At 35.5% G+C, this 20103-nt stretch overlaps 1 protein-coding gene across 1 annotated transcript; it reads right to left on the reverse strand.

Annotated features, from left to right (window-relative positions):
• Positions 1–9360: 9360 nt before the first annotated feature.
• On the reverse strand, positions 9361–10806 carry LOC145689545 (uncharacterized). Its single transcript, XM_081763722.1, has one exon. It carries the CDS (start codon positions 10804–10806, stop codon positions 9361–9363), a length of 1446 nt encoding a protein of 481 aa, XP_081619848.1.
• Between the last annotated feature and the right edge of the window lie 9297 nt (positions 10807–20103).

Genomic DNA, 20103 nt, shown 5'->3' on the forward strand with positions numbered 1-20103 from the left:
AGTCTCTCCATTGAGGCTTCAGGTCTATTACAGAAGATAAATAGACCCATGTTCAAGTTTCTGGCCTACTTTGTGAGGAAAATTCTGAAGATTGTGCAACCTGCTAATGCCATGCTGCAGTCTGAAGCAATTGATTTGTGCTCAGCAGTTGGTGTTATTCAATCCGTCGTCGAAGAAGTTTCTTCGTTACGTACTGAAGACAGTTTCAATGAGTTGCAAAATGAGATACGTCATGAATTTTCGGACGAGACAGACAATTGCCCTCCACGAAAACGAATTTGCAAGACTAGCTCTTCACTACGCGACATGGTGTTGTACGAAAATACCCTAGATTATGGAAGGGAAAGGGACACAAGCCCAGATACTTATAAGAAGCTATACTTCCATGTAATTGATTGTGTAACCGGGGAGATTTCAGCTCGATTCAGTATTTTTGCTTCTCTCAAGACATTAAGAGAAATAAATTCAGAAAATTTTCTTGACGTTAAGGAACTTACACCATTATGTGAACTCATTACATATATTCCCGATGCAGAGAAAATTGCAACTTGTAAGCGATTTTTATTGAAACAGTGTAGTGATTTACCTACCATAACCATTCACAGACTGACGGAAATGTTATACCCGTACAGAGAGGCTTTTCCAGGGGTGTATTCTTTCTATGCTGCTGGATTAACTTTTGGAGCCTCTACCACATCGTGCGAAAACTCGTTTTCCACTCTTACTCGTGTATTGACACCCTATAGACGCTCGATGCTACATCGTCGTAAAGCAAACTTAGTACTTCTTTCGTTCGAAAGTAAAGTTTTTGAGGATATTTCTGTCGACAGGTTCTTGAAGAGGTTTTCTCAGAAGTCATGAAAACTCCTCCTATATTCAAAAACAAAAACTGCATCTGTTTGTTTTTGAACTTTAAAACATCATTTTCTGTAATGCAATTACGAATTTAATTCTGAATGTTCAGAATTCGTACCGTCGTTCCCTTTTCTTGTAACTTTATATATATATATATATATATATATATATATATATATATATATATATATATATATATATATATATATATATATATATATATATATATATATTTGTTGTGAGCTGATAGTAAATTCATATTGAAGACATTCAGTAGATTTTCCCGAAGTCCTATAAAAAGGTGTGATAAAAGCTTAATATTTAATGTGCCCTCATGGCCCATAACTTCGTTGTGTAAAGATATATTTTCATTTAAAATTGTAAAGACGAGTTTCATCTAAAATTGTTTATCTAAAAATATAACTGTTGACCATATGCACCCTTGTAGTCATGCAGAAGGGATTTTTTAACGCTATGCGTAAGCATGGGAATTGTCTGCACTCTTGCCGTACTCGTCTCCTGCACCCTTGTTCTAGAGTATTCTCGCATAATATTTTCACTTGTACTTATTTATGCTGTTACAATTTTAACGGCGCAGCGTGTTTAGGGCTTTAGAAATTGTAGTTAATTTGCTGTAGAAGAGGTAAATTAAACATTTGTGTGAGTGATGGAATTTAGAACCATTTAGTCCTTGTAATTAAGAATATACGGCATTCTTCAACTCGAATTCGTAATGTTTCACATACGGTGGACCAGTTACCTACAGTAGATCGTTGCTCTCTTCAGAGGTCACCTTTCTAATTGTCACAAATGAAATTAAGTTTTAATAACGTTCCCCAGCAACAACGGTTCTTACCTCTATGCGCCTTCAGTCTAGAAGTAACTGTGTTGGCCATTTTGCATTTGTATTAACCGAACGTTTTAGTTCAAAATTAACACCTTCGAACATTTCGTGGTATGCTTAATTATAAATTTCAATTGTCAAAGTTTCACACAAGACACAGTACAAGAAGCCATTATAGTCTACGTTGCTGTCTACATGTCTGCGCCGAAAATAGTCTACGAATAGTTTACATCAACATGTAAACGTGACTATCGATTTTTACGCATAGACCTAAAGGTTAGGTAAGATTGAATTGTTTTGTAAACTGTATACAAGTGTAAATACATTTATCCTAACCAAATCTAACCTACACTAAATTACGCATTTTGTTCGAACATTTCATCTCGAATTGCTCCCTAACCATCTAACAAATACTCTTGTAATTAATGTTTGCAGTGGTGTTGGTGCCCTTGCCCTGTGCCGAAAACGTAAATTTTTACTGCAAACATTAAGTACAAGGACACATGTTAGATAATCTAAAATAAAAACTTCCTTTGTGTATGAAATCTGTATTGCTGCTCTGCCTTCTGAAATTTTTGTTCTTCGATTACTAGGAGTCTAAGATGCCCAGGAGACCTTTGTTTACCGGGAATTTTTATTTGAAGAACAAAATATGGTATTTCTAGAAGGGCCCCTCCATGTGAATCTCAGGCCCCCCACTTAAGTTGGTTTGGCTACACCACTGAGGTAAGGTAACTCAATTCAGTGTGACAATCCTTTTCGCGAAAGCTCATACAAGAGCAGCTAGCATGGAAATCTCTATTGCTGGATTTAGATCAACAGGTGTTTGACTAGTCAATAGAAATGTGTTTAAGGCTGCTGACTTTGATGCCTCAGATTCTTGGAAGAGCCCGTCATCACCGAGGGGTCATCAGAATCATGTCCAAGAATCAGCTGCAATAATGGCGAAACAGCTGGTCAGTCTCTTATTCAACGTGATAAATCAAATGAACAAAGCGAACACAAAGAAATTCCGTGAACTGGAATGCTAGTCCAAGAAACCTTGAAATCTCCGTCAGGAAAATTTTCCTTTGCCTGTTGTTACAATTGAAAAAAGGAAACTAATGTCAAAAGGTGCGCAAAGGCTGAAGTTCTTACATCAACACCGTACAAATGGTAGTTACAGAAAAGGAAACAGGGACTTGTGAAGAAGTTAGACAAATTTGGATCAAAAACGAAATTTCAACTGGAAATAACTGGAGATGAAGCTTCTCAGTTTAGAAGAAAGATACGCCGCCAGGTGCTCGTGAACTGGATCTCCTGCTCGCGAACAATAATGGTTTAGTTTCATTTGTGAAAGAGGCAGAAAAGAAGGTATGGGAACACGGAACTTACGCTAAATTCTCAAAAAAAAAAAAAGAAAGAAAACTTACTTTCTTTTCCGATATTTGCATAAAGCTGACATAATGCAGAAACTGTGTGGGTCTTGAGGAAAGTCAACGTAACCTGGAAAATGGATTTATATCTTTTTAAAAGCTGTTTTGTCTCTTTATGTCTTTTTTCTTTTAATATGAGCTGTAAATTTTATATAACATACGCAACTACTTAAAGACAAAAGTGTTCGACTATAATAATATCTATTACCTTTATACTTTAAAACAACTTGGAATTTTTCCTTTACATTTCTTTAAAATCTTGTTTTGATATTTTGTCTTGATTTCGCCAGCAACAAGTCCCATATTCAAAGCTCACCGTCCTAAGAAGGTGTATTTAGAACACGTATAACTTAAATGAAGTTAAACCTTGAAGAGACTAAAGTTATTTTATGGTGCAAATTAAGAACCAAAGTAACTGATTTTATAATGCAAGTGCGATTTAAGAGCCAATGGGTGCGATTTTGGATTCTAGCTTCCTAAATGGCACCATTTGTAGAATTCAAAAATTATATATATTTGAAATATTCACTGACCTTCGAGAATTTTGAAAATTTTCTGTGTTACTGTAAAATAGTCATGCATCTACATGTGCAGTAGCTCGGTGAATTTGGTTCATACTAGGAAAGTTTTAAATATTTTCTGAAAGGTGGTGCGGTTAGGCCGTCTTAACCTACGTTTTTTTTCTTTTTTTTTTACATCTTGACAAATTATTTGTTTTTTATTTTGCAGTAGAAAACTAGAATGACCGTAGACGTGCAGGTAATGATAATGATAACAATCTTCTGGTTTCGAATAGAACACATCCAGTAAAACATAAAACCAGTAAATCATCTCTTCATTATGAACAAAATGACTTCCATCATAGCTCCATTCTTCCCTATAGAAGTATGCTTGATGCGCAGAACATGGAAACAAGTGAAGATACTGAAGACTCATTATACGTATGCAATGAAGATAACTTAGATAAAGCAACAACTAAAAAGGTGATTGGAAGGCGCATCAAAGACTTATCCAGCGTTATATCACAAACAAGAGAGCTCGCTGAACATAAATATAAGTGTAAAAGCACTGAAAATCAAGGATTAATTGGCATGCGGAAAGAAGTTCAATCTGGACTTAAATCCCTATTATATTTTCAGTGTTTCTCATGTGATGACAAATATAACCTCTATACGGTCAGTGAAACAGAGGAATGTGAGACGAATGCAGAAACTAGACCACAGCGACCGGTTCACATATACATGAATTACGAAGCAACTCAGGGAACAATGTCCAGGGCCGGCGCGAGGGGGGGTCGAGCCGTGCCACCGCCCAGAGCGGCAAGTCTAATGGGCGGCAAAATTTGAAAAAGAAAAGAATACTATCAAACTATAATGCTTCATAATAGGCCCACATGGTAAAATAAAATTGTGTTCACCTGAAAACGTAACTCAACTTACTTCACTCACATTCAGGAAAATGCTCACTCAGGAACTTCAGAGCATTTCCCCTCATTTTCAATTATTATTAAACTATACTAGCCACAAGTATCTTGTTCAATATTTCCCTTGCAGTTCCGTAGATATTATTTTCAACTAGGGTACATAAGATTATCAAGATGTATTTTATATTATTTCTATTCAGCAATGTTCAAACACTCCACTCCAAGTATGCAAAAGGTACACTGCCACTTGAGAAAGGCCGTTCTAGCCTACAGCACTTAGAGACCAGGCCCTTATTCACGGGGGGCCGGGCCCCTCTAAGTTTTCACTGCCCCCCTAAAATTTTCACGGTCGGCTGGCAAATGAACTATAATATGGTGATGAAATATAATGTGGTTGGGTCGGGCCCCCCTAACTTGTACCGCCCCCCCCCTACATTTTTGGGCTGGTTACCGGCCTGCTAGAGACATTTAGATTTAATGCCGAAGCACAACATTAGAAAAACGTAATAGAACGACTAGTTGCAATAATACAGCTTTTAGTCGAACAATGTCTTCCGTTACGCGGAACATCAGATTAAACTTTACACAAGTAATAATGGTAATTTTCTGAAACTGGCAGAACTCTTTGCAAAGTTTGACAGCGTCATGGTCGAATACATTAAAAGAACCATGGGAGGACAAAATAAATACCACCATTACTTAGGAAAAGATGTCCAAAATAAAATTATTCAAATTCTTAGTAAACAAATAAAAAATAAAATTCTGTCTTTGCTAAGAGATGCAAAATATTATAGTATAATATTAGACTGTACAGTCGCGGCCACCGATAAGCGACCCTTACCCATACCCTTCGTAAGAAACAGCCCCTTCCGCAAGCATGACCACAAGTGACCACAAAAGTGTTTTCTGCACGTGCTGAGGGACAAGGTTGTCACATCTTTTCTTGAAAATGTCTGGACACCATATGTTCTTTCTTCTAGAGAAAGCCATTGAGAAAACCGTAGTAGAAACGTGAATTGTGTAATAAAAAGCAGTAGCGGTTCGTGGTCTGTAGAAGTACCGGTTGCAATGTTGCAATATCAAAGGTATGTAGTTACGCGCAAGTGTTCCCTCCCCCCAGCATTCTTGAGTCTTATCCAAAAAATATTCAGGAAATATGAAGAGGAAAATCTTTATAAGCTCCATTTGTATATTTATTGATTAAAGTGTATTCTCTAATATTGATTTAATATATGTTATTTCCTTTTTTTCAAACAACCACTATCAATGTACGTTTATACACTATTTATATACAAAAACTTCTACGTTCATGTTATTGAACAAGAGATAAATCGAATATATAGCATGTGCTGTAAGCCATGAATGATATCGTTAACCCAAAAAGAAGAAAAAAAAAGCAAAAAATGCATACATTCATGCACACAGTTAAACAAAATTATTTAATTAAGTAAACTATGCATTATTTTAGAATGGAAGGTCTTTCTTCGTTCTTTTCGAGCTTCAAATTCTTCTATGACTTCATTGAAATCTGAAATGCTGCTCGCCAAGTTTTTCTGAATAAAAAGCATCGCTACTGCAAATATATTCCGCTTTATTTTGTTTAAGGTACAGAAACACCTCTCTCCTCCGACAATATGCATTTTGTTAGCATTTCTTTGTATGAATATAAGGGACAAAGAGTTCATTTTCAGTAACTACGTATTTTTGTCTGCTGTTCTATTATAAAGAAGCATGAAATATAAGAATTTTTCCTTCGAAAATGAAAAAAAAATAATAGTTTAACATTCCAGCAATTTAGGCTAAAGAAGACAGATGAGTATTGAAAATGAATAATTTGAGATTAATTTTTTATGCTCTCCGCCGGAAATTGAACACGGGATCATGTGCACGAGCGACACACAGATAGGAATTAGACCAGTGGTAAGACATTCTCTTCTTCGATTCTCGATCGCCCCTCCCCCCAGAATAGGATATTTTTTATTTTCAAAATAAAATCCATCCCAAGAATTTTTACCTTTGTATTATAAATGTAAAATAAAATCTATTGACTTCGAACGACTGCCCTGCCCCAAATATTCAGCTTGCATCCGCCCCTGCTACCACCAGACGCGTATTTGCTCTTTGCGAGTTTCTGTTTGGTGACCAACTTCTTTCTTCCAAACGTCTATATCTCACTCAACCTATCAATTGAGTCAAGCGCTGCCAAACGGAGGAATTCGTAACTACTACAGAAGCTGACTACATACCAGTTGCAACGAAATAGCAACTGCAAACGCGTAATATGGGAGAATAGCAGCGATGCAAGAATAAATCCACTTCCTCATGTTAAGGGATAGGAGCTCGCTGCCATATGCTCAATGTTACTGCTTCCAGTGGCAACGCTTGCTGCCACTGGATTTGTATATCACTCTCTTTCTTTCAGTTTTACAAAATTATTTTTTTTTAGAAATGCATCAATACTGTTTTGCGCTCAAGAGCAAAGGTTTATTTTTTACTGATACACTACTTTAAAATATCTTTAGTATTAAAGAAATATCCGGTTGCACAACCATGCAACATATAGTACCAGCCGCCACTGATAAAAAGTGATCTAAGAAAAATGTTAAATGATCGAGTGCCAACAACAATTCAAATAGGGCGAAAATACCAAAACTGAACACGAATTATTTATGAGTTTTTAAAAAGATATATACATTACTATGTTTACTACACTACTATATTATCTACACTATTATATATAAAAATGATTAAAGTGACTTACTCATCAATAACTAAGACAAACTATTATAGATAGAAACATGAATTTGTAAGAATGTTCCTTTGTCACAAAATCAAGAGCTAAGAAAAAGATTTGTTTGAAATGTGTCTTACAGGGAAGTAAAAAGAGGATTCAAATACTTCTTTGCTAAGAATAAAGTATCTCACGAATCCTTGAAGTTATTTTTTTATTCCGTTGCTGAGAAGGGGAAATAGGGTCATTTTCTATAATATTATACGTATAATTTTAGTTTTATTAAAGAAAAAGTATCAGGTAATTAAAAACAAACATTAGTGCAAAATATCAGAAAGTTGCAGATTTGATTAGCAGTTGGTTGATAAAGCTGCCAGTAAATTGAACTTAAAACAAAAATTTGAAACAGGCTATTGTGAAAATGATGTATGTAAATACTCTACTATTGTACTCTACTATTGTATAATTCAATCGCTATCAAATGTCTTACATGAAAACGTATCCTAAGGTTAGTGGCTTGGACTAGATTTATGGTTCTCATCACTGAAGCCAATAAATGGGCGATATTAAAGAAATGTTGTTTAGATTTATTGTATATTATTCTGATATGTGGTCTCTTTTCACTTAAGGCTACTGGTTTGGGAGGTGCGAAAACGAGTTAACTCAGTGTTGTTCACGAGAAGAGACGTCTTGAAGAAGTATCGTCTCGATTCTCAAAGAATTTTTTTCCGCCTCGTCTCAAAATAATAATAATAATAATAATAATAATAATAATAATCTTGTTAAAGTAATTTTGGTGAATTTTTGAACTTAGCGATATAAGAAATTTAAATGCTTTATTGGGATAGGTGTTAAATAATTAGTATTAATTAAAAAGATACATATCGCCCAGGTGTTTTAACCATTGTTCATATCGAAACCAGGTCTGTAGCTAGGATGGCCAGGGAGATTTCCTCCTCTTCGACTACCTTCAGCCCTCCTGAAACTTTCACTTATTTGTTGGTGTGTATATCAAATAACTGCTTCTGTTATTTTCGGCCTTCGAGTAATGAATCATAAAAAGATAAAAGAAATATTGAACTGCCAGTGGTAATAAAATAAAACTGCCAGTATTACTCTAACTCAGGGTTTCTCAACCTCGGGGTCGCGACCCCCAGGGTTTCATATGGGTCACTAAGATAAACGGAAGAGATAAATATGATTAAAATCTAATATCGGAAAATATTTTAAATATTATTTTGAATTTTGTTCTGATAGGCATATTTTTATTTTAATCCTTACTGTTAACAACAACAAATATGTCTACTAAATATTTTCAACAGGTGCAGAGTTGTTTAAAAAATCAACTTAAATGAAAGAGGTATGATATGAAACTAATGAGAACTGCATATTGAAACACCAGAAAAATCAAGTCATTTAGAATACTCAATAACTTATTTTAACAACTGTTCAAGCTTTTTCCACGAAAAGTAGAAATTACTTTTTTTTAACCATACATCCAAAATTAAGGGAGTTCTAAAGTTTTAAAATTTTCAAAAGGTCTCCATTTTGAAACAGTATAACGGATCGGATTCAATATTTGTAATATGAATGAACTGACTAAATTTGGTTTCAATCCATTCGCTTTTAGCGAAGTTACTGTATCCACTATATACAAGAAATGGATTCTGCTATTATAGAAATAGATGGACGTCGTGAGATCTTCGCAATAGGTATATTAAAAATCCCATACAAGCTTATTACAAACCAGAAATTATCATGGGGTCGTTGGTAAGAGGATGTGATAAAATGGGAGTCGCAATAGAAATTATGTTGAGAACCACTGTTCCAACTGTATATGAATTCTACAAGAGCGAATGTTATCAAACATATTACAAAATAAAAATTTGCATAGTAAATTGGGCAAACTATTTTTAAATAGGGGATTCTGTAAACACGCGGGATTATGTATTCGCCCGTTCGTGAATACAAATATTTTGAACAAGAAAAAATTAAATTGAACAATAATCAGCCACAAATATTATAAGGTGCATGATCTACGAAAATAAGAGAATATTAAAAAGTATGGAATACTGTCTTACCTTGGAAAGTGCTACTCCTGATCTAAGTCAGAATCGTCTGTTGACGAATCTGTTATTTCCACTAAAACTCTGCTTGAGTTATTGAAAACCGACTGAAGATCTCTGTGACTGTCTTCAATATCCTCCACGTGTCTTATGTAATTTTTCCAATTGTCAACACTAATTCTGCTGAACGCACTATTTAATAAAGACACTAGTTTCGGTAGGGATTCACCTTTCAAATTTTGGGATGCTACCGTCCGTTTTAATTGCGACCACACCATTTCGATTGGATTCAATACGCAATGATATGGAGGTAATCTTAAAACAACATGCCCATATGATGCTGCAAGGTCGTCTATTGCGTACCTTTTTCTTCTTTTGTTCGCAGGCAGTTGTTCATCAATAATTTGGAGAAGAACAGGTATTATCGGGACCGGACTAGGTATGGCGATATTGTGGATTCGCATATAATTAAGAATATTTTCTTTTCTCCACGATGTATTAGGTTTTGGATTAATTACACGGCTATGGTAAGAGGCATTATCCAAAACTATAACTGATGGCTCCTCTAAGCGTTTCAGTATGGAGTTTTCAAACCAATTCTCGAAAATTTCTGCGTTTATTGTCCCATGATAATCGGCAGGAGCATCAGACATTTTCTTGTGGGTTATAAATAAAGCACTATCCACAAAACCAAATCGGCCACCACAGTGCATAATAACTATCCGCTCCCCTTTTTTGTCCGAAGTTGCAACTGTGCAATTGTCAGAGTCGTCGGACCAATTTTTCATTTGGCACGTGTTGCTATCGTACCAAGTTTCATCTAGGTACACGTCAGAGTATCCCGCGGAACGGTAAGCTTTAATTTCTTCGAGATAACAGTATCTCCAAGCAATAACTTCATTGAACTCACATTTCGCGCTTTTTCTAAACACTGATTTATATGAAAACCCCATACTATGCAATAGACTACGTAATGTTCTAATCGAATATGGAAATTCATAGTTAGTCCCGGATGTCTTCTCACACACAATCCGAGACAGCGTTCTTGCAGTAGGTGACACTCCTTTCTTATAGCACTCATATACCGTACGTCGCAGCAAATCGCGAGTAAAATCATCTATTTTGCCGAAAGGTAACTGCTTTCTGTTCACGTGTCGTTTTGTTGGCGTTCGATAAACACTGGTATCTGGAATTTGTAAAATATTTTTTATCGTTGTGAGTCCAATCCGCGTAGCATCCGCTGTTAGTTTCATAACATTTTTGCTGGGTAAAACTCCACCTTTTTGAATAACTTCACGCAAAAACTTTTGTACATTTCGCACTATAAGGACGCTTTGCTTCCTCAGCTTTGCTCCACTTCCAAGTACACGATCCTCCTTTCTGTTACTTGGACTTCTCTGGCCAGAAGGACCAGGTTGCGGATCATTTGGTACCGCAGAACTACTTATCCACGGCCGAAAGAAATTGGACATTTTCACTCAGCGAGAAAATACTAAGACACCAGCACACTACAATCACTTGGAACAAAGTGTCAAGGGAAACTAGAGAACTCAAATTTACCAAGTGACAACTATTGGCAATATTGGTGGCCATAAACAGTAAATACAAGCGTAGTATAAGAAACTAACAAGTAAGTTTATAGAGAAAACATTCTATGCTAAGATTTTCCCTTCCTTCTATTCGTTTCTTTAAGTTTCAAAACAGTAGAAAAAAACTGTTTTAACTTTTTTTTTTTATATGTTACTGCTCATTCATAGGTGAAGAAGACCTAAGTCAAAACTGTCTTTCTTTTTTTTTCTTTCCATTATAAACTTGAAAAAATTGATGTATTTACAAGGATGTGATTCATTTTATTATGGTTTGCAAAATCCGGAAAACTGTAAAACTCAAGAGGAAAAAAAAAAGGAATAACCCTACTGCCTGCCTTAAGTTGTAAATTATAGCACCAAAAGTAAAGTTTCTTGCAGGAATTGAGAATAAATATTTACCCTTTTAAAGGCATTTATACACTTCGCTTTTCCTTTTTTTAAATGTCATTCTGAAGAAAAGAGGATCCTGTTTTTAAAAAGTGAGACCTTCGTTAGTTCATTTTTTCGTGTAGATCTTTTATGGGCAATACATAAATATGTCACTTCACCCAAAACTTTCGAATAAAAACATTATGCAAGTTGGTGTGTAGGGTAAACTGAAAAATCACTTCGTACTTTTGCTGTCCTCACATGACAATCTGGACTGAAAACCTTAAAACAGGGAGGAACAAGGTCATTCAGAAATCTGGCAGCATTGACTGCTTCGAGAACCCCAGTGAAGTTTGCGGTTGCTAAGCTACAGGGGGTAGAGGACAGTCTTTCCTCTTCCAGGAAAAATAGTCGCTTATCCATGGCCCCGACTTTACGCCAGATATTTCTGGTACAGAGCAAATGACAATAATCGTTCGTTTTGTACAAATTACATACAGTAATGGAGAATGTCTTGTAAAAATTTGCGAACACTTTCTTGGTTTCGTATCGGTAACAGACACCACCGGTCTAGGACTGACAGAAGTAATAATTAAACAGCTATAGGAAATGAACATTCCAATCGAAGACATGAAGGGCCAAGGATATGACAACGGTTCCAATATAAAGGGCAAACATTCAGGGATTCAAAATAGAATTTTAGAAATAAATTCCCGAACCTTTTATGTTCATTGAAGTAGTCATTCACTAAATCTTGTTAACGATGCAGTCACAACATTTCAGTTCGCCGTTTCATTTTTTTTAAATATATATAGTTAAAAACGTTTATGTCTTTTTTCTGCGTCAGTTCATTGTTGGACCATACTAATGAAACATATTAGCATTCTCACTTTAAAACCATTAAGCACCACAAGGTGGGAGAGCCGAATTGATGCTCTGACTCCACTTAGATATGAAATAGGGGAAGTTTATGATGCCTTATTTGAAATAAGTAACGACAATAGAATAGATAGTATGGTTATCCACTATGCTCTGTGTATAGCAAACCAGCTGCATAACTTTACTTTCCTTTGCTCATTCATTATCTGGTATGACTTTTTACTCCACATAAACATAGTATAGTAAGCAAAAGTCTCCAAAGCATTGATTCTCATATGATGGATGCAGTCGGGTTTCTTGAAAATATATCTGAGTACTTTGAGGGGAGAGATCCACAAACAAGATACAAGATCGATTTTTTTATTAGAAAGTTCTAGACGTGATTGTGTTAGCTTTAGGAGGAAGGTTTGAGCAACTTCAACATCACAGCGAGTATTTCGATTTTCTTTACGATAAATAATCTTTAAGATACCACCTGAACTTTTGTCTGAAAAGTTTACTAAACTTGGCAGCATTTTAACACACAAAGAATCGAAAGATATTAACCCCAGTGATTTGAAAGACGAACTGGAAGTGTTAGCAGATATAATTAAGCGTAAAAGTTCACCAAAAGAGACTTTAAAATTGATTAAGGAACATGACTTTACTCCCAATATCAGTGTTGCACTTAGGATTTTGCTAATCTTACCGGTAACAGTGGCAAGTGGGGAAAGAAGTTCAAAACTTAAGCTTATTAAATACTATCTACGTTCTTCCATGTCTATCAATAGAACACGAATTGGCTGAAACATTGGACTACGCGAATGTGATAAAGGAATCTGCTCATATCAAAGCAAGATATTTTTTTCAATTAAGGTATGATAAATTTACGTATATCGCGTTTTAGTAAATTATAAGGTTTAGGCTAATCATTTAGTTTTGCCTTAATATCTTATTCACTATATTACCTTCATGCTCCATACTCTATTGGAAACATCTTTTGATATAAAATAAGCTTAAAAATTAACATTCTTAGTCGTGACTAAAGCACATTAGAAAAAAAAAACTTTATTTTGTGTATGCACTGCTGTGTGTCACAGATGTACAGCGAAATCGAGCATATTGAATATTGTGTCATGTATGGAGTCGTTTAAATATTACGTAGGCATTCAAGGGAGGTAGTTCAATTTTTTTTACTTTTCCATTTCATATATGTTTTTAAATGGGGCATCATACTTTTCCATGATGCTTGAACGTCTTCTGTCAAAATAAGGTTTGCGGATTAAAGGGGCGGCATGTGAAAGTACTGTCCAGGGCGGCAAAACTGCTAGCGCCGGCCCTGACAATGTCGGTGGGATTGGGACATTTTCCTTTAGAGGAGGGCGAGGCAAAGTGAATAGCGTAATTTACATTCAATTCAATACAGAAGGCAAGAAATGATTGACCAAGCTTATGACGTCACTAGTCGAAGAAGAGAAGGACGTTAATGCCTAATGTGTACGTGTTGTTGTGCCCACAAGAGAGAAGAAAAGAATATACACGGTTTGCTAAAAACAAATTCAAAGAAAAAATCCCTTTCAAAATCTTCAGAAAAAGACGGTAGTTACCAGCAAGTTTTGACATGCATACTATTCACACCCACCTACTAGAGACTGGATCCAATGCTCTATTTGTCTGTCGCGGTTTCAGGAAAATTGCACTGATTATGAGAGTAAAGACATTTACGTTTGTGATCTGTGTAAACCAAGCATGTGATGTGATATTTTAAGCAATAATTTGTTTTCTCCAGTTTGTTTGCTGTTACTCAGATTGTTGTTAAGTTTATTTTAGATTAAAAGAAACTGCACACATAAAACACTGCCTGCCTATTTGATACGAAAATGCACCTATATGGACTTGAGCTCTTTAAATATGTTGCTGTCTAATGTGTATGCACACCTAGTGTAGATCTAATTTGATATTAGATGTATTAGACTAACACTCACAAAATGTTAAGGACCTCTATATTCTTATATGGCAAGCAGTTCTTTTAGATAGTAGTTCTTTTATTATTATAGAATATACAAAATATAAGTTTTATGTAAGAATATATACATATATATTTGTATTAAACTCTGGCCTTTAATATGTGAGTTTTCGCTTATTCACGTTGCCCCAATATCATGATCCGATTTGCCTGACAATTGGCGCAAAGCGAATAAATTGAAATAGTTCAGTTATTATGTAATATCACTTATGTATATGAGATTTTCGTTATTCTTATATTCATTTGGAAGTTTGATAAATATAAAATGTTTCCTCAAAGTTTTAGTTTCCTTTTCTAATTTTAATTGCCACTTGAGACTGTTGAAGTTAACTAGTTCGCTTTGGCCTCCTTTCCTCGAGAGGAAATTTCTTTTGCTTTCTTAAAGGTTCCTTGCATGAGTGATACGACATATTTAAAACGAAAAAGTAAATTGGGAAAAATTTGGAAACAGGTTGTTCATTGAAATTTCTAAAAATGGGGAAGAAGAAAGACGTCTTGCTCGTAAATCGGGTCGTAATTTCAAAGGTACACCGTAGACAAGGGTTATAGTTGATAGGGTAATCAATATTACTACATTTGGCAAAGAAAGAACCGAAATATAGCTCCGGTAAAAATTGGTTCGGTAGTTCTGAATCTATGGAACCAAGTGTTATAATCGCGGAAGTTAACAAAAGTATGGAAATGCACGATTTAATTTATAACATGTATGTTGAAGATGGAGAATCAAGCGTCAAGGCAACTGTATTTGAACATACAGAATATGGCAAAGATGTAGTAAAGTTTGAGAGTGCAAATCACGCTGCCAAAAACGTTACTAACCTTTGCATTCACTTAGGACCGAGGGCGAATTCAAAAAATTCTTCGTAGAGCTATCTCAACAAGAAGGCTAACACTGATGCTGCTTATTTGCGTAAATTGTTAAGAAATGTGTTCTAACTCTGCTTAAGCAGCTTCGTTGATAATTTCCTATAGACTGTTTCCACCAATAAAGTGTCATTCCGGAATGTTGAAATACCTTTAATGGGCAATATAGGTAATAACTTTATGAAAAACGAACAACGATAAATCCTTAATGGCACTCGGAGGTTTGCTTCAGCATTGTCACTATAAGCGTCTTTATCTTTAATTATAAAATATCAGACTTCAGGTGTCGCGATATTTATCCTTTGCATACACACTATCCACAACTGGTGTGTTTGTCTTACTTTCGCTTGGTTTGCGCTTTTTACGTGAGGGTGACCCCGAAACCGTTTTGTAGTTTTACTACCCATAAAGAAGGTGTTTTAGTATATATTAAAGAATAAAAGACGTGTGGATGCCTTAACTTCACGCTGTGGCGCTTGCGACGAGAACTTACACTACTCCGCTGGCTATCCCATTAGCACGCCCTCAATATAGGATCAGCGTGAGGCCGACGCGGTCGAGAGAATGGGGGTGCAACAATACCATTCCCGTCAAGAGAAACGCGTAGCCCTGGAAAAGGAAGAAGTGAAACTAAAAACTTAACCTGGCAAACCAAAAGATATGAAGATTTTTGCCAGGTCAAAAGAAAACAGAAAGGTGCAAAGTTGTTTTTTAAAAAATGTCCTTTTTTGTATTTTCTTGGTTTTCTGTTTAAATATATTTTTAAAACATTTTAAAAACTTAGCACACCGGATCTCACAAACTCTGGATGCACACAACAGCAGGCCAAGATGAGTGCACGTCTACGGACCATTCGCTTCCCAAGGTTTCTCGCAACCACCTGCGAGTCCGGTATCGACATTCAAGGCTGGGAGGACACGCGGGTGAAGATGTAATAAACGCAGGAAAAACGAACCTGCTCTTTCAACTCCATCCGCCCCAGACGATGATGGTCCGTTACATGGAGAGAGAAAAACATTTTTAGTATAACATTGTTGTGTTTGTAGTGCACAAAGCTGACACCCAAATTAAGTACGTCATTTTTCTTTCTTTTTTGCTTCGTGCGTGTATGTAGTTATTAATAGCAACAGAATATAGGAAATATACAGTTTTAAACAAATTTCTGATGTAACAGATTTTCACTGAACTGTTAGGTGACAGTGGCATGTTTGGAGAACTGAATAACTTGAAGAGATGATAATGAGTGCGGGGTAAAGGGACTCAGAAGGAAATACAAAAAAGCATTATCACAAGGTCTTCTAAAACATTCTTCCAATTTTCAGAACTACAGGGCTGTGTCCACCCAGGAAAATATCGTAATTAGGTCCATGTTCTGGTGCCTCAAAAATCAAAATGAACTGAGTTTCCATGCAACCAAAAATAAAGACTCTTTTCATTCAAATGAAATATCAACGTTCTTTTCTTTGTTTAAGTTTATCTATCCAGGTGTTCAATGTACATTTTCTGATACAAGATTGGGTACATCGGTGATTGATTTGCTACTTCACACAAATGACACAAAGGCGGACCAAGACCTCCACAAGAAATGTGCTTCCAAAGTGATGATTTGGCCAGAATTAGTAGATATTAAAAATGTGAACATCTTAATGAAGATTCAAAGGTAAGGAAAGTACTATAGCGTAAGTATACGTAATCAAATGCCTGAAGTCTGGCTCTGTGACATAGATTACAACCCCAGAGAAAAGTGAAGTTTCACATTTAGATGTAGTTATGAAAATGCGCTTATATTTCCTCTTGAAAGGAATGCTTCAAAACTCCCAAACGTTGTAAAAGAAAGAAAGGCGAGCGTATGTAAGTCCACTATACAACACATTCTTTCAACACGTAAGACCAGAGTTTAAGCAAATTCTGCACATGATATTTTTGTGGTTGCAGAAACAATATGATCGCTCGAAAATGTCCCACTAAACAGAAATCGCCGAAAAATCAATAATACAGTGGGCAGCACTTTTACGAGAAATTTGTTTCAGATCAAATGAAAAAATTAAGGCTTGAGGGCGAAGTGTAAATCAATGAAGCACATATCACAAGAAAAACACACAAAGGACAAATCTTAAAAGGGCAAAAATACTGGGTTGTTGGAGGGGAAGGGATAAAACAAGCAACTGGCAAATGCTTTATACAATTAACAAGAAAACGCAATGCAACAACACTGGAAGATATAATCAAACCAAAATGAGAAACTAAATCCCCGGTAATGACAGATTACTGGATAATATACACAAAGTTTTCTAAAACTGATGTAAAAAGCAAAAATATCAATGACTCGACATGTTTCCCTCGAGTTGAACTCTCAGTAAATCTGAATGAAGGTAAATCATTGTCACTGATTATAACAACAAATCACGCACGTGGAACAAATATGCAAAGAAATGTGAAAGAAATTTATAAGAAGGTGCATACTCAATATGTTCATATTTGTTTACATACTCTCTGATTCACTGCAGACCAATATGTATACTTTCAGAATGTGATTAATGGAATCATAAAGAACGATCGTCCGAACGTACCGGCAATATTCCAGCACATAGTACAAGATGTCCGCTTGGTCTATCCATGTTTACGTGGTCAACTTATATCGCAGCCCTCTGTGACCATTGCTGAAACAACTGGAAGAAGGACAAGTACTTATGTTATTCCTAAAGATCTAATAATTCTATCAAATATTTGCTTCCTAAGATAATTTTTGCATTTCAAAGTATTCGTACTTTTTACGAAAGAATTTCTGCATCATCTGTAATATTTACCTTGATGCACACTTTTTTTTATTTTTTTCACCGTTATATTATTAATAATTAACTAAATTCACTTGTAAAATTTAAGACGAAAAAAAATTAATAGAGTTCAACCATTCAAAGCCAGACAAACTTTTCTGGGACCCACAGAACCAGATGTGTTTTAAATTAAAGTATTTTTATGTGTTTCAGTTACAGGTTAACTTCAAGGCAACCAGAAAACGTTTCTATCGCTAGGACTAGGGGATTTAATAGGGAAAATATGTATAATTTCTTTTGACACTTCCTTCGGTGATCATATTTAAGAGGCAGAGAATGCATCTATATTGAAAACATGTGTTCCAACTTGAAACATAGTTGAATATTTCGAGACAGGTTACATGAATAGTGTATTGTTCGTTAAGTGGCTGAAGCAATTTATCGACACCGTCAAGCCAACAGCAGGAGAAAAAGTTTGGATTCTCCTTGACAGGCATAGAAAGTAGAGTTATTCAGAAATTTGCTTGTGAAAGAGAAGCGAGTGTACTTCCTATACGCTCGTGTCTGTATTCGATTTATTATCTTGTGGGACTTTATAATGTGGTATATATTAAGCATAATTATTTTATGACGGTATGAAGCGTTTGATTATACTTTACCTCTTCCTATTGTGACAGACAGACATATATTACTGTTTTCGCAAAAGAGTATAAGCTATTGGTCATAGTTAAAGTTTACGGCTATGCATATAAAAGAAAGAATACTTGATGACCTTACCTTACGGTTGCATTAAGAATACAGACATATCGAGACGCTGCCTTGTTTGTCGTCCAAAAGGATTAAAAAAAGAAAAGCTTCCTTGAAAATTTTAATATGGTATTTGTGAACCGCATCTTTGTAGTGGGTTATTAAAATATTTTTCGGAATGTGAACACACAGGAAAATTGATTGAAGCCGTATGACAATGTAGCTAGAACTTTTTATTTTGAAGCCGAGTAATGACCCTAACAAGTAAATTCTTGGCCCCACCTATCGGTTTTTTCTCAAACTGCTGGTATTGTTCTGTCTTGTTCAAAGACCAACGCACTTGCATTTTTTCTAAAAACGTGCTCTATACAATATGAAGGATGACTGTTAAAGAATGATCCGTAATGCATTTAAGATGTAATAAAATAATTATCCCTAACAATACTGTTTACTGACTTTTCATTTAAAGCACGTAATATATAAATATTAAAAGAAAATAAAAAATGCCGGAAAATACTGTCGCGTAAGTCTTTCGAGGAGGGAAAATTTCTCGCGTGCGTTGCGCATAACGTCTTAACGAAAAGTTGCAACTAGGCCTATGAGCAACACACGCATTGCTCTCATGAGCTGTCTGTAAGCTGCTTGAGCACACGGTCAATAGACGCCTCGTGTGGTATTTAGAATCGAATTCGCTTTTGAGAAAATATCAAAGTGGATTTCTTTGTTTCCGATCCATTACTGACAACCTAGATTACGTTGAATGGCAAATTTAGGAGTCATTTCCCAACGAAAAACATCTTGCTGCTACCTTCTTCGACTTAAAGAAGGCGTGTAATACCACTTGGAATTACGATATCTTGCAACCATCACATGGCTGGAATTTTCGTGGGCATATGGCATAATTTATTAAGAATTTTCTTTAGATTGCGTGTGCGATTACATATTGTATTTTTCATAAAGCCGTCTTTTTTCATAAAATTCTTATTATATTAGTAGTAGTTTTTTTTGTTATACTTGGACGAGGGGATTTGTTTCGTAATTGAGTAACCATTTCTGCAGTGGGAAGCATTTAGGAGAGATAGCTGATATATTTCGAGAGAGATGTAGGGCGAAAGCGTAGTTAAGTGCACGCAAATGTTGAAGTGTATACAATGTAGAACTCCATATAAGCGGGCTTATAAAACAGTAATCATACATTTTTTTTTTTTGTTATTTTTACCATATTACTTTAATTAGGGTTATCCACCTTGAATATTTGCAATTCTTATAAATGGGTATTTCATGGTGACATGATAGCTTTTTCCTGTAAATTTTGGTCCTCATTTTGTTCAACTCCACCACTTCTTTCCTTGTAATCATTGTAAGTGTTCGAAGATTTAGAAAATCTATAGATTCACAAAGAAAGAGTGACGGCTAAGGAACTTCAATATCAGAGTAATATGGTAGAAATAACCCAACCAGTATGCCTGTAACAGAAACAATAGAGTAGAACTACAACAACTATAGTGCTATTGTTGTGTATCTACCGTACAGGAAGCAATT

This window comes from Thermobia domestica, chromosome 7 (assembly GCF_964235325.1).
Source record: "Thermobia domestica chromosome 7, izTheDome1.hap1.1, whole genome shotgun sequence".
Lineage (NCBI taxonomy): Eukaryota > Metazoa > Arthropoda > Insecta > Zygentoma > Lepismatidae > Thermobia > Thermobia domestica.

Excerpts from the sequence above, each read along its gene's own strand:
- LOC145689545 (XM_081763722.1), bottom strand. The coding sequence starts at position 10,806 with ATGTCCAATTTCTTTCGGCCGTGGATAAGTAGTTCTGCGGTACCAAAT.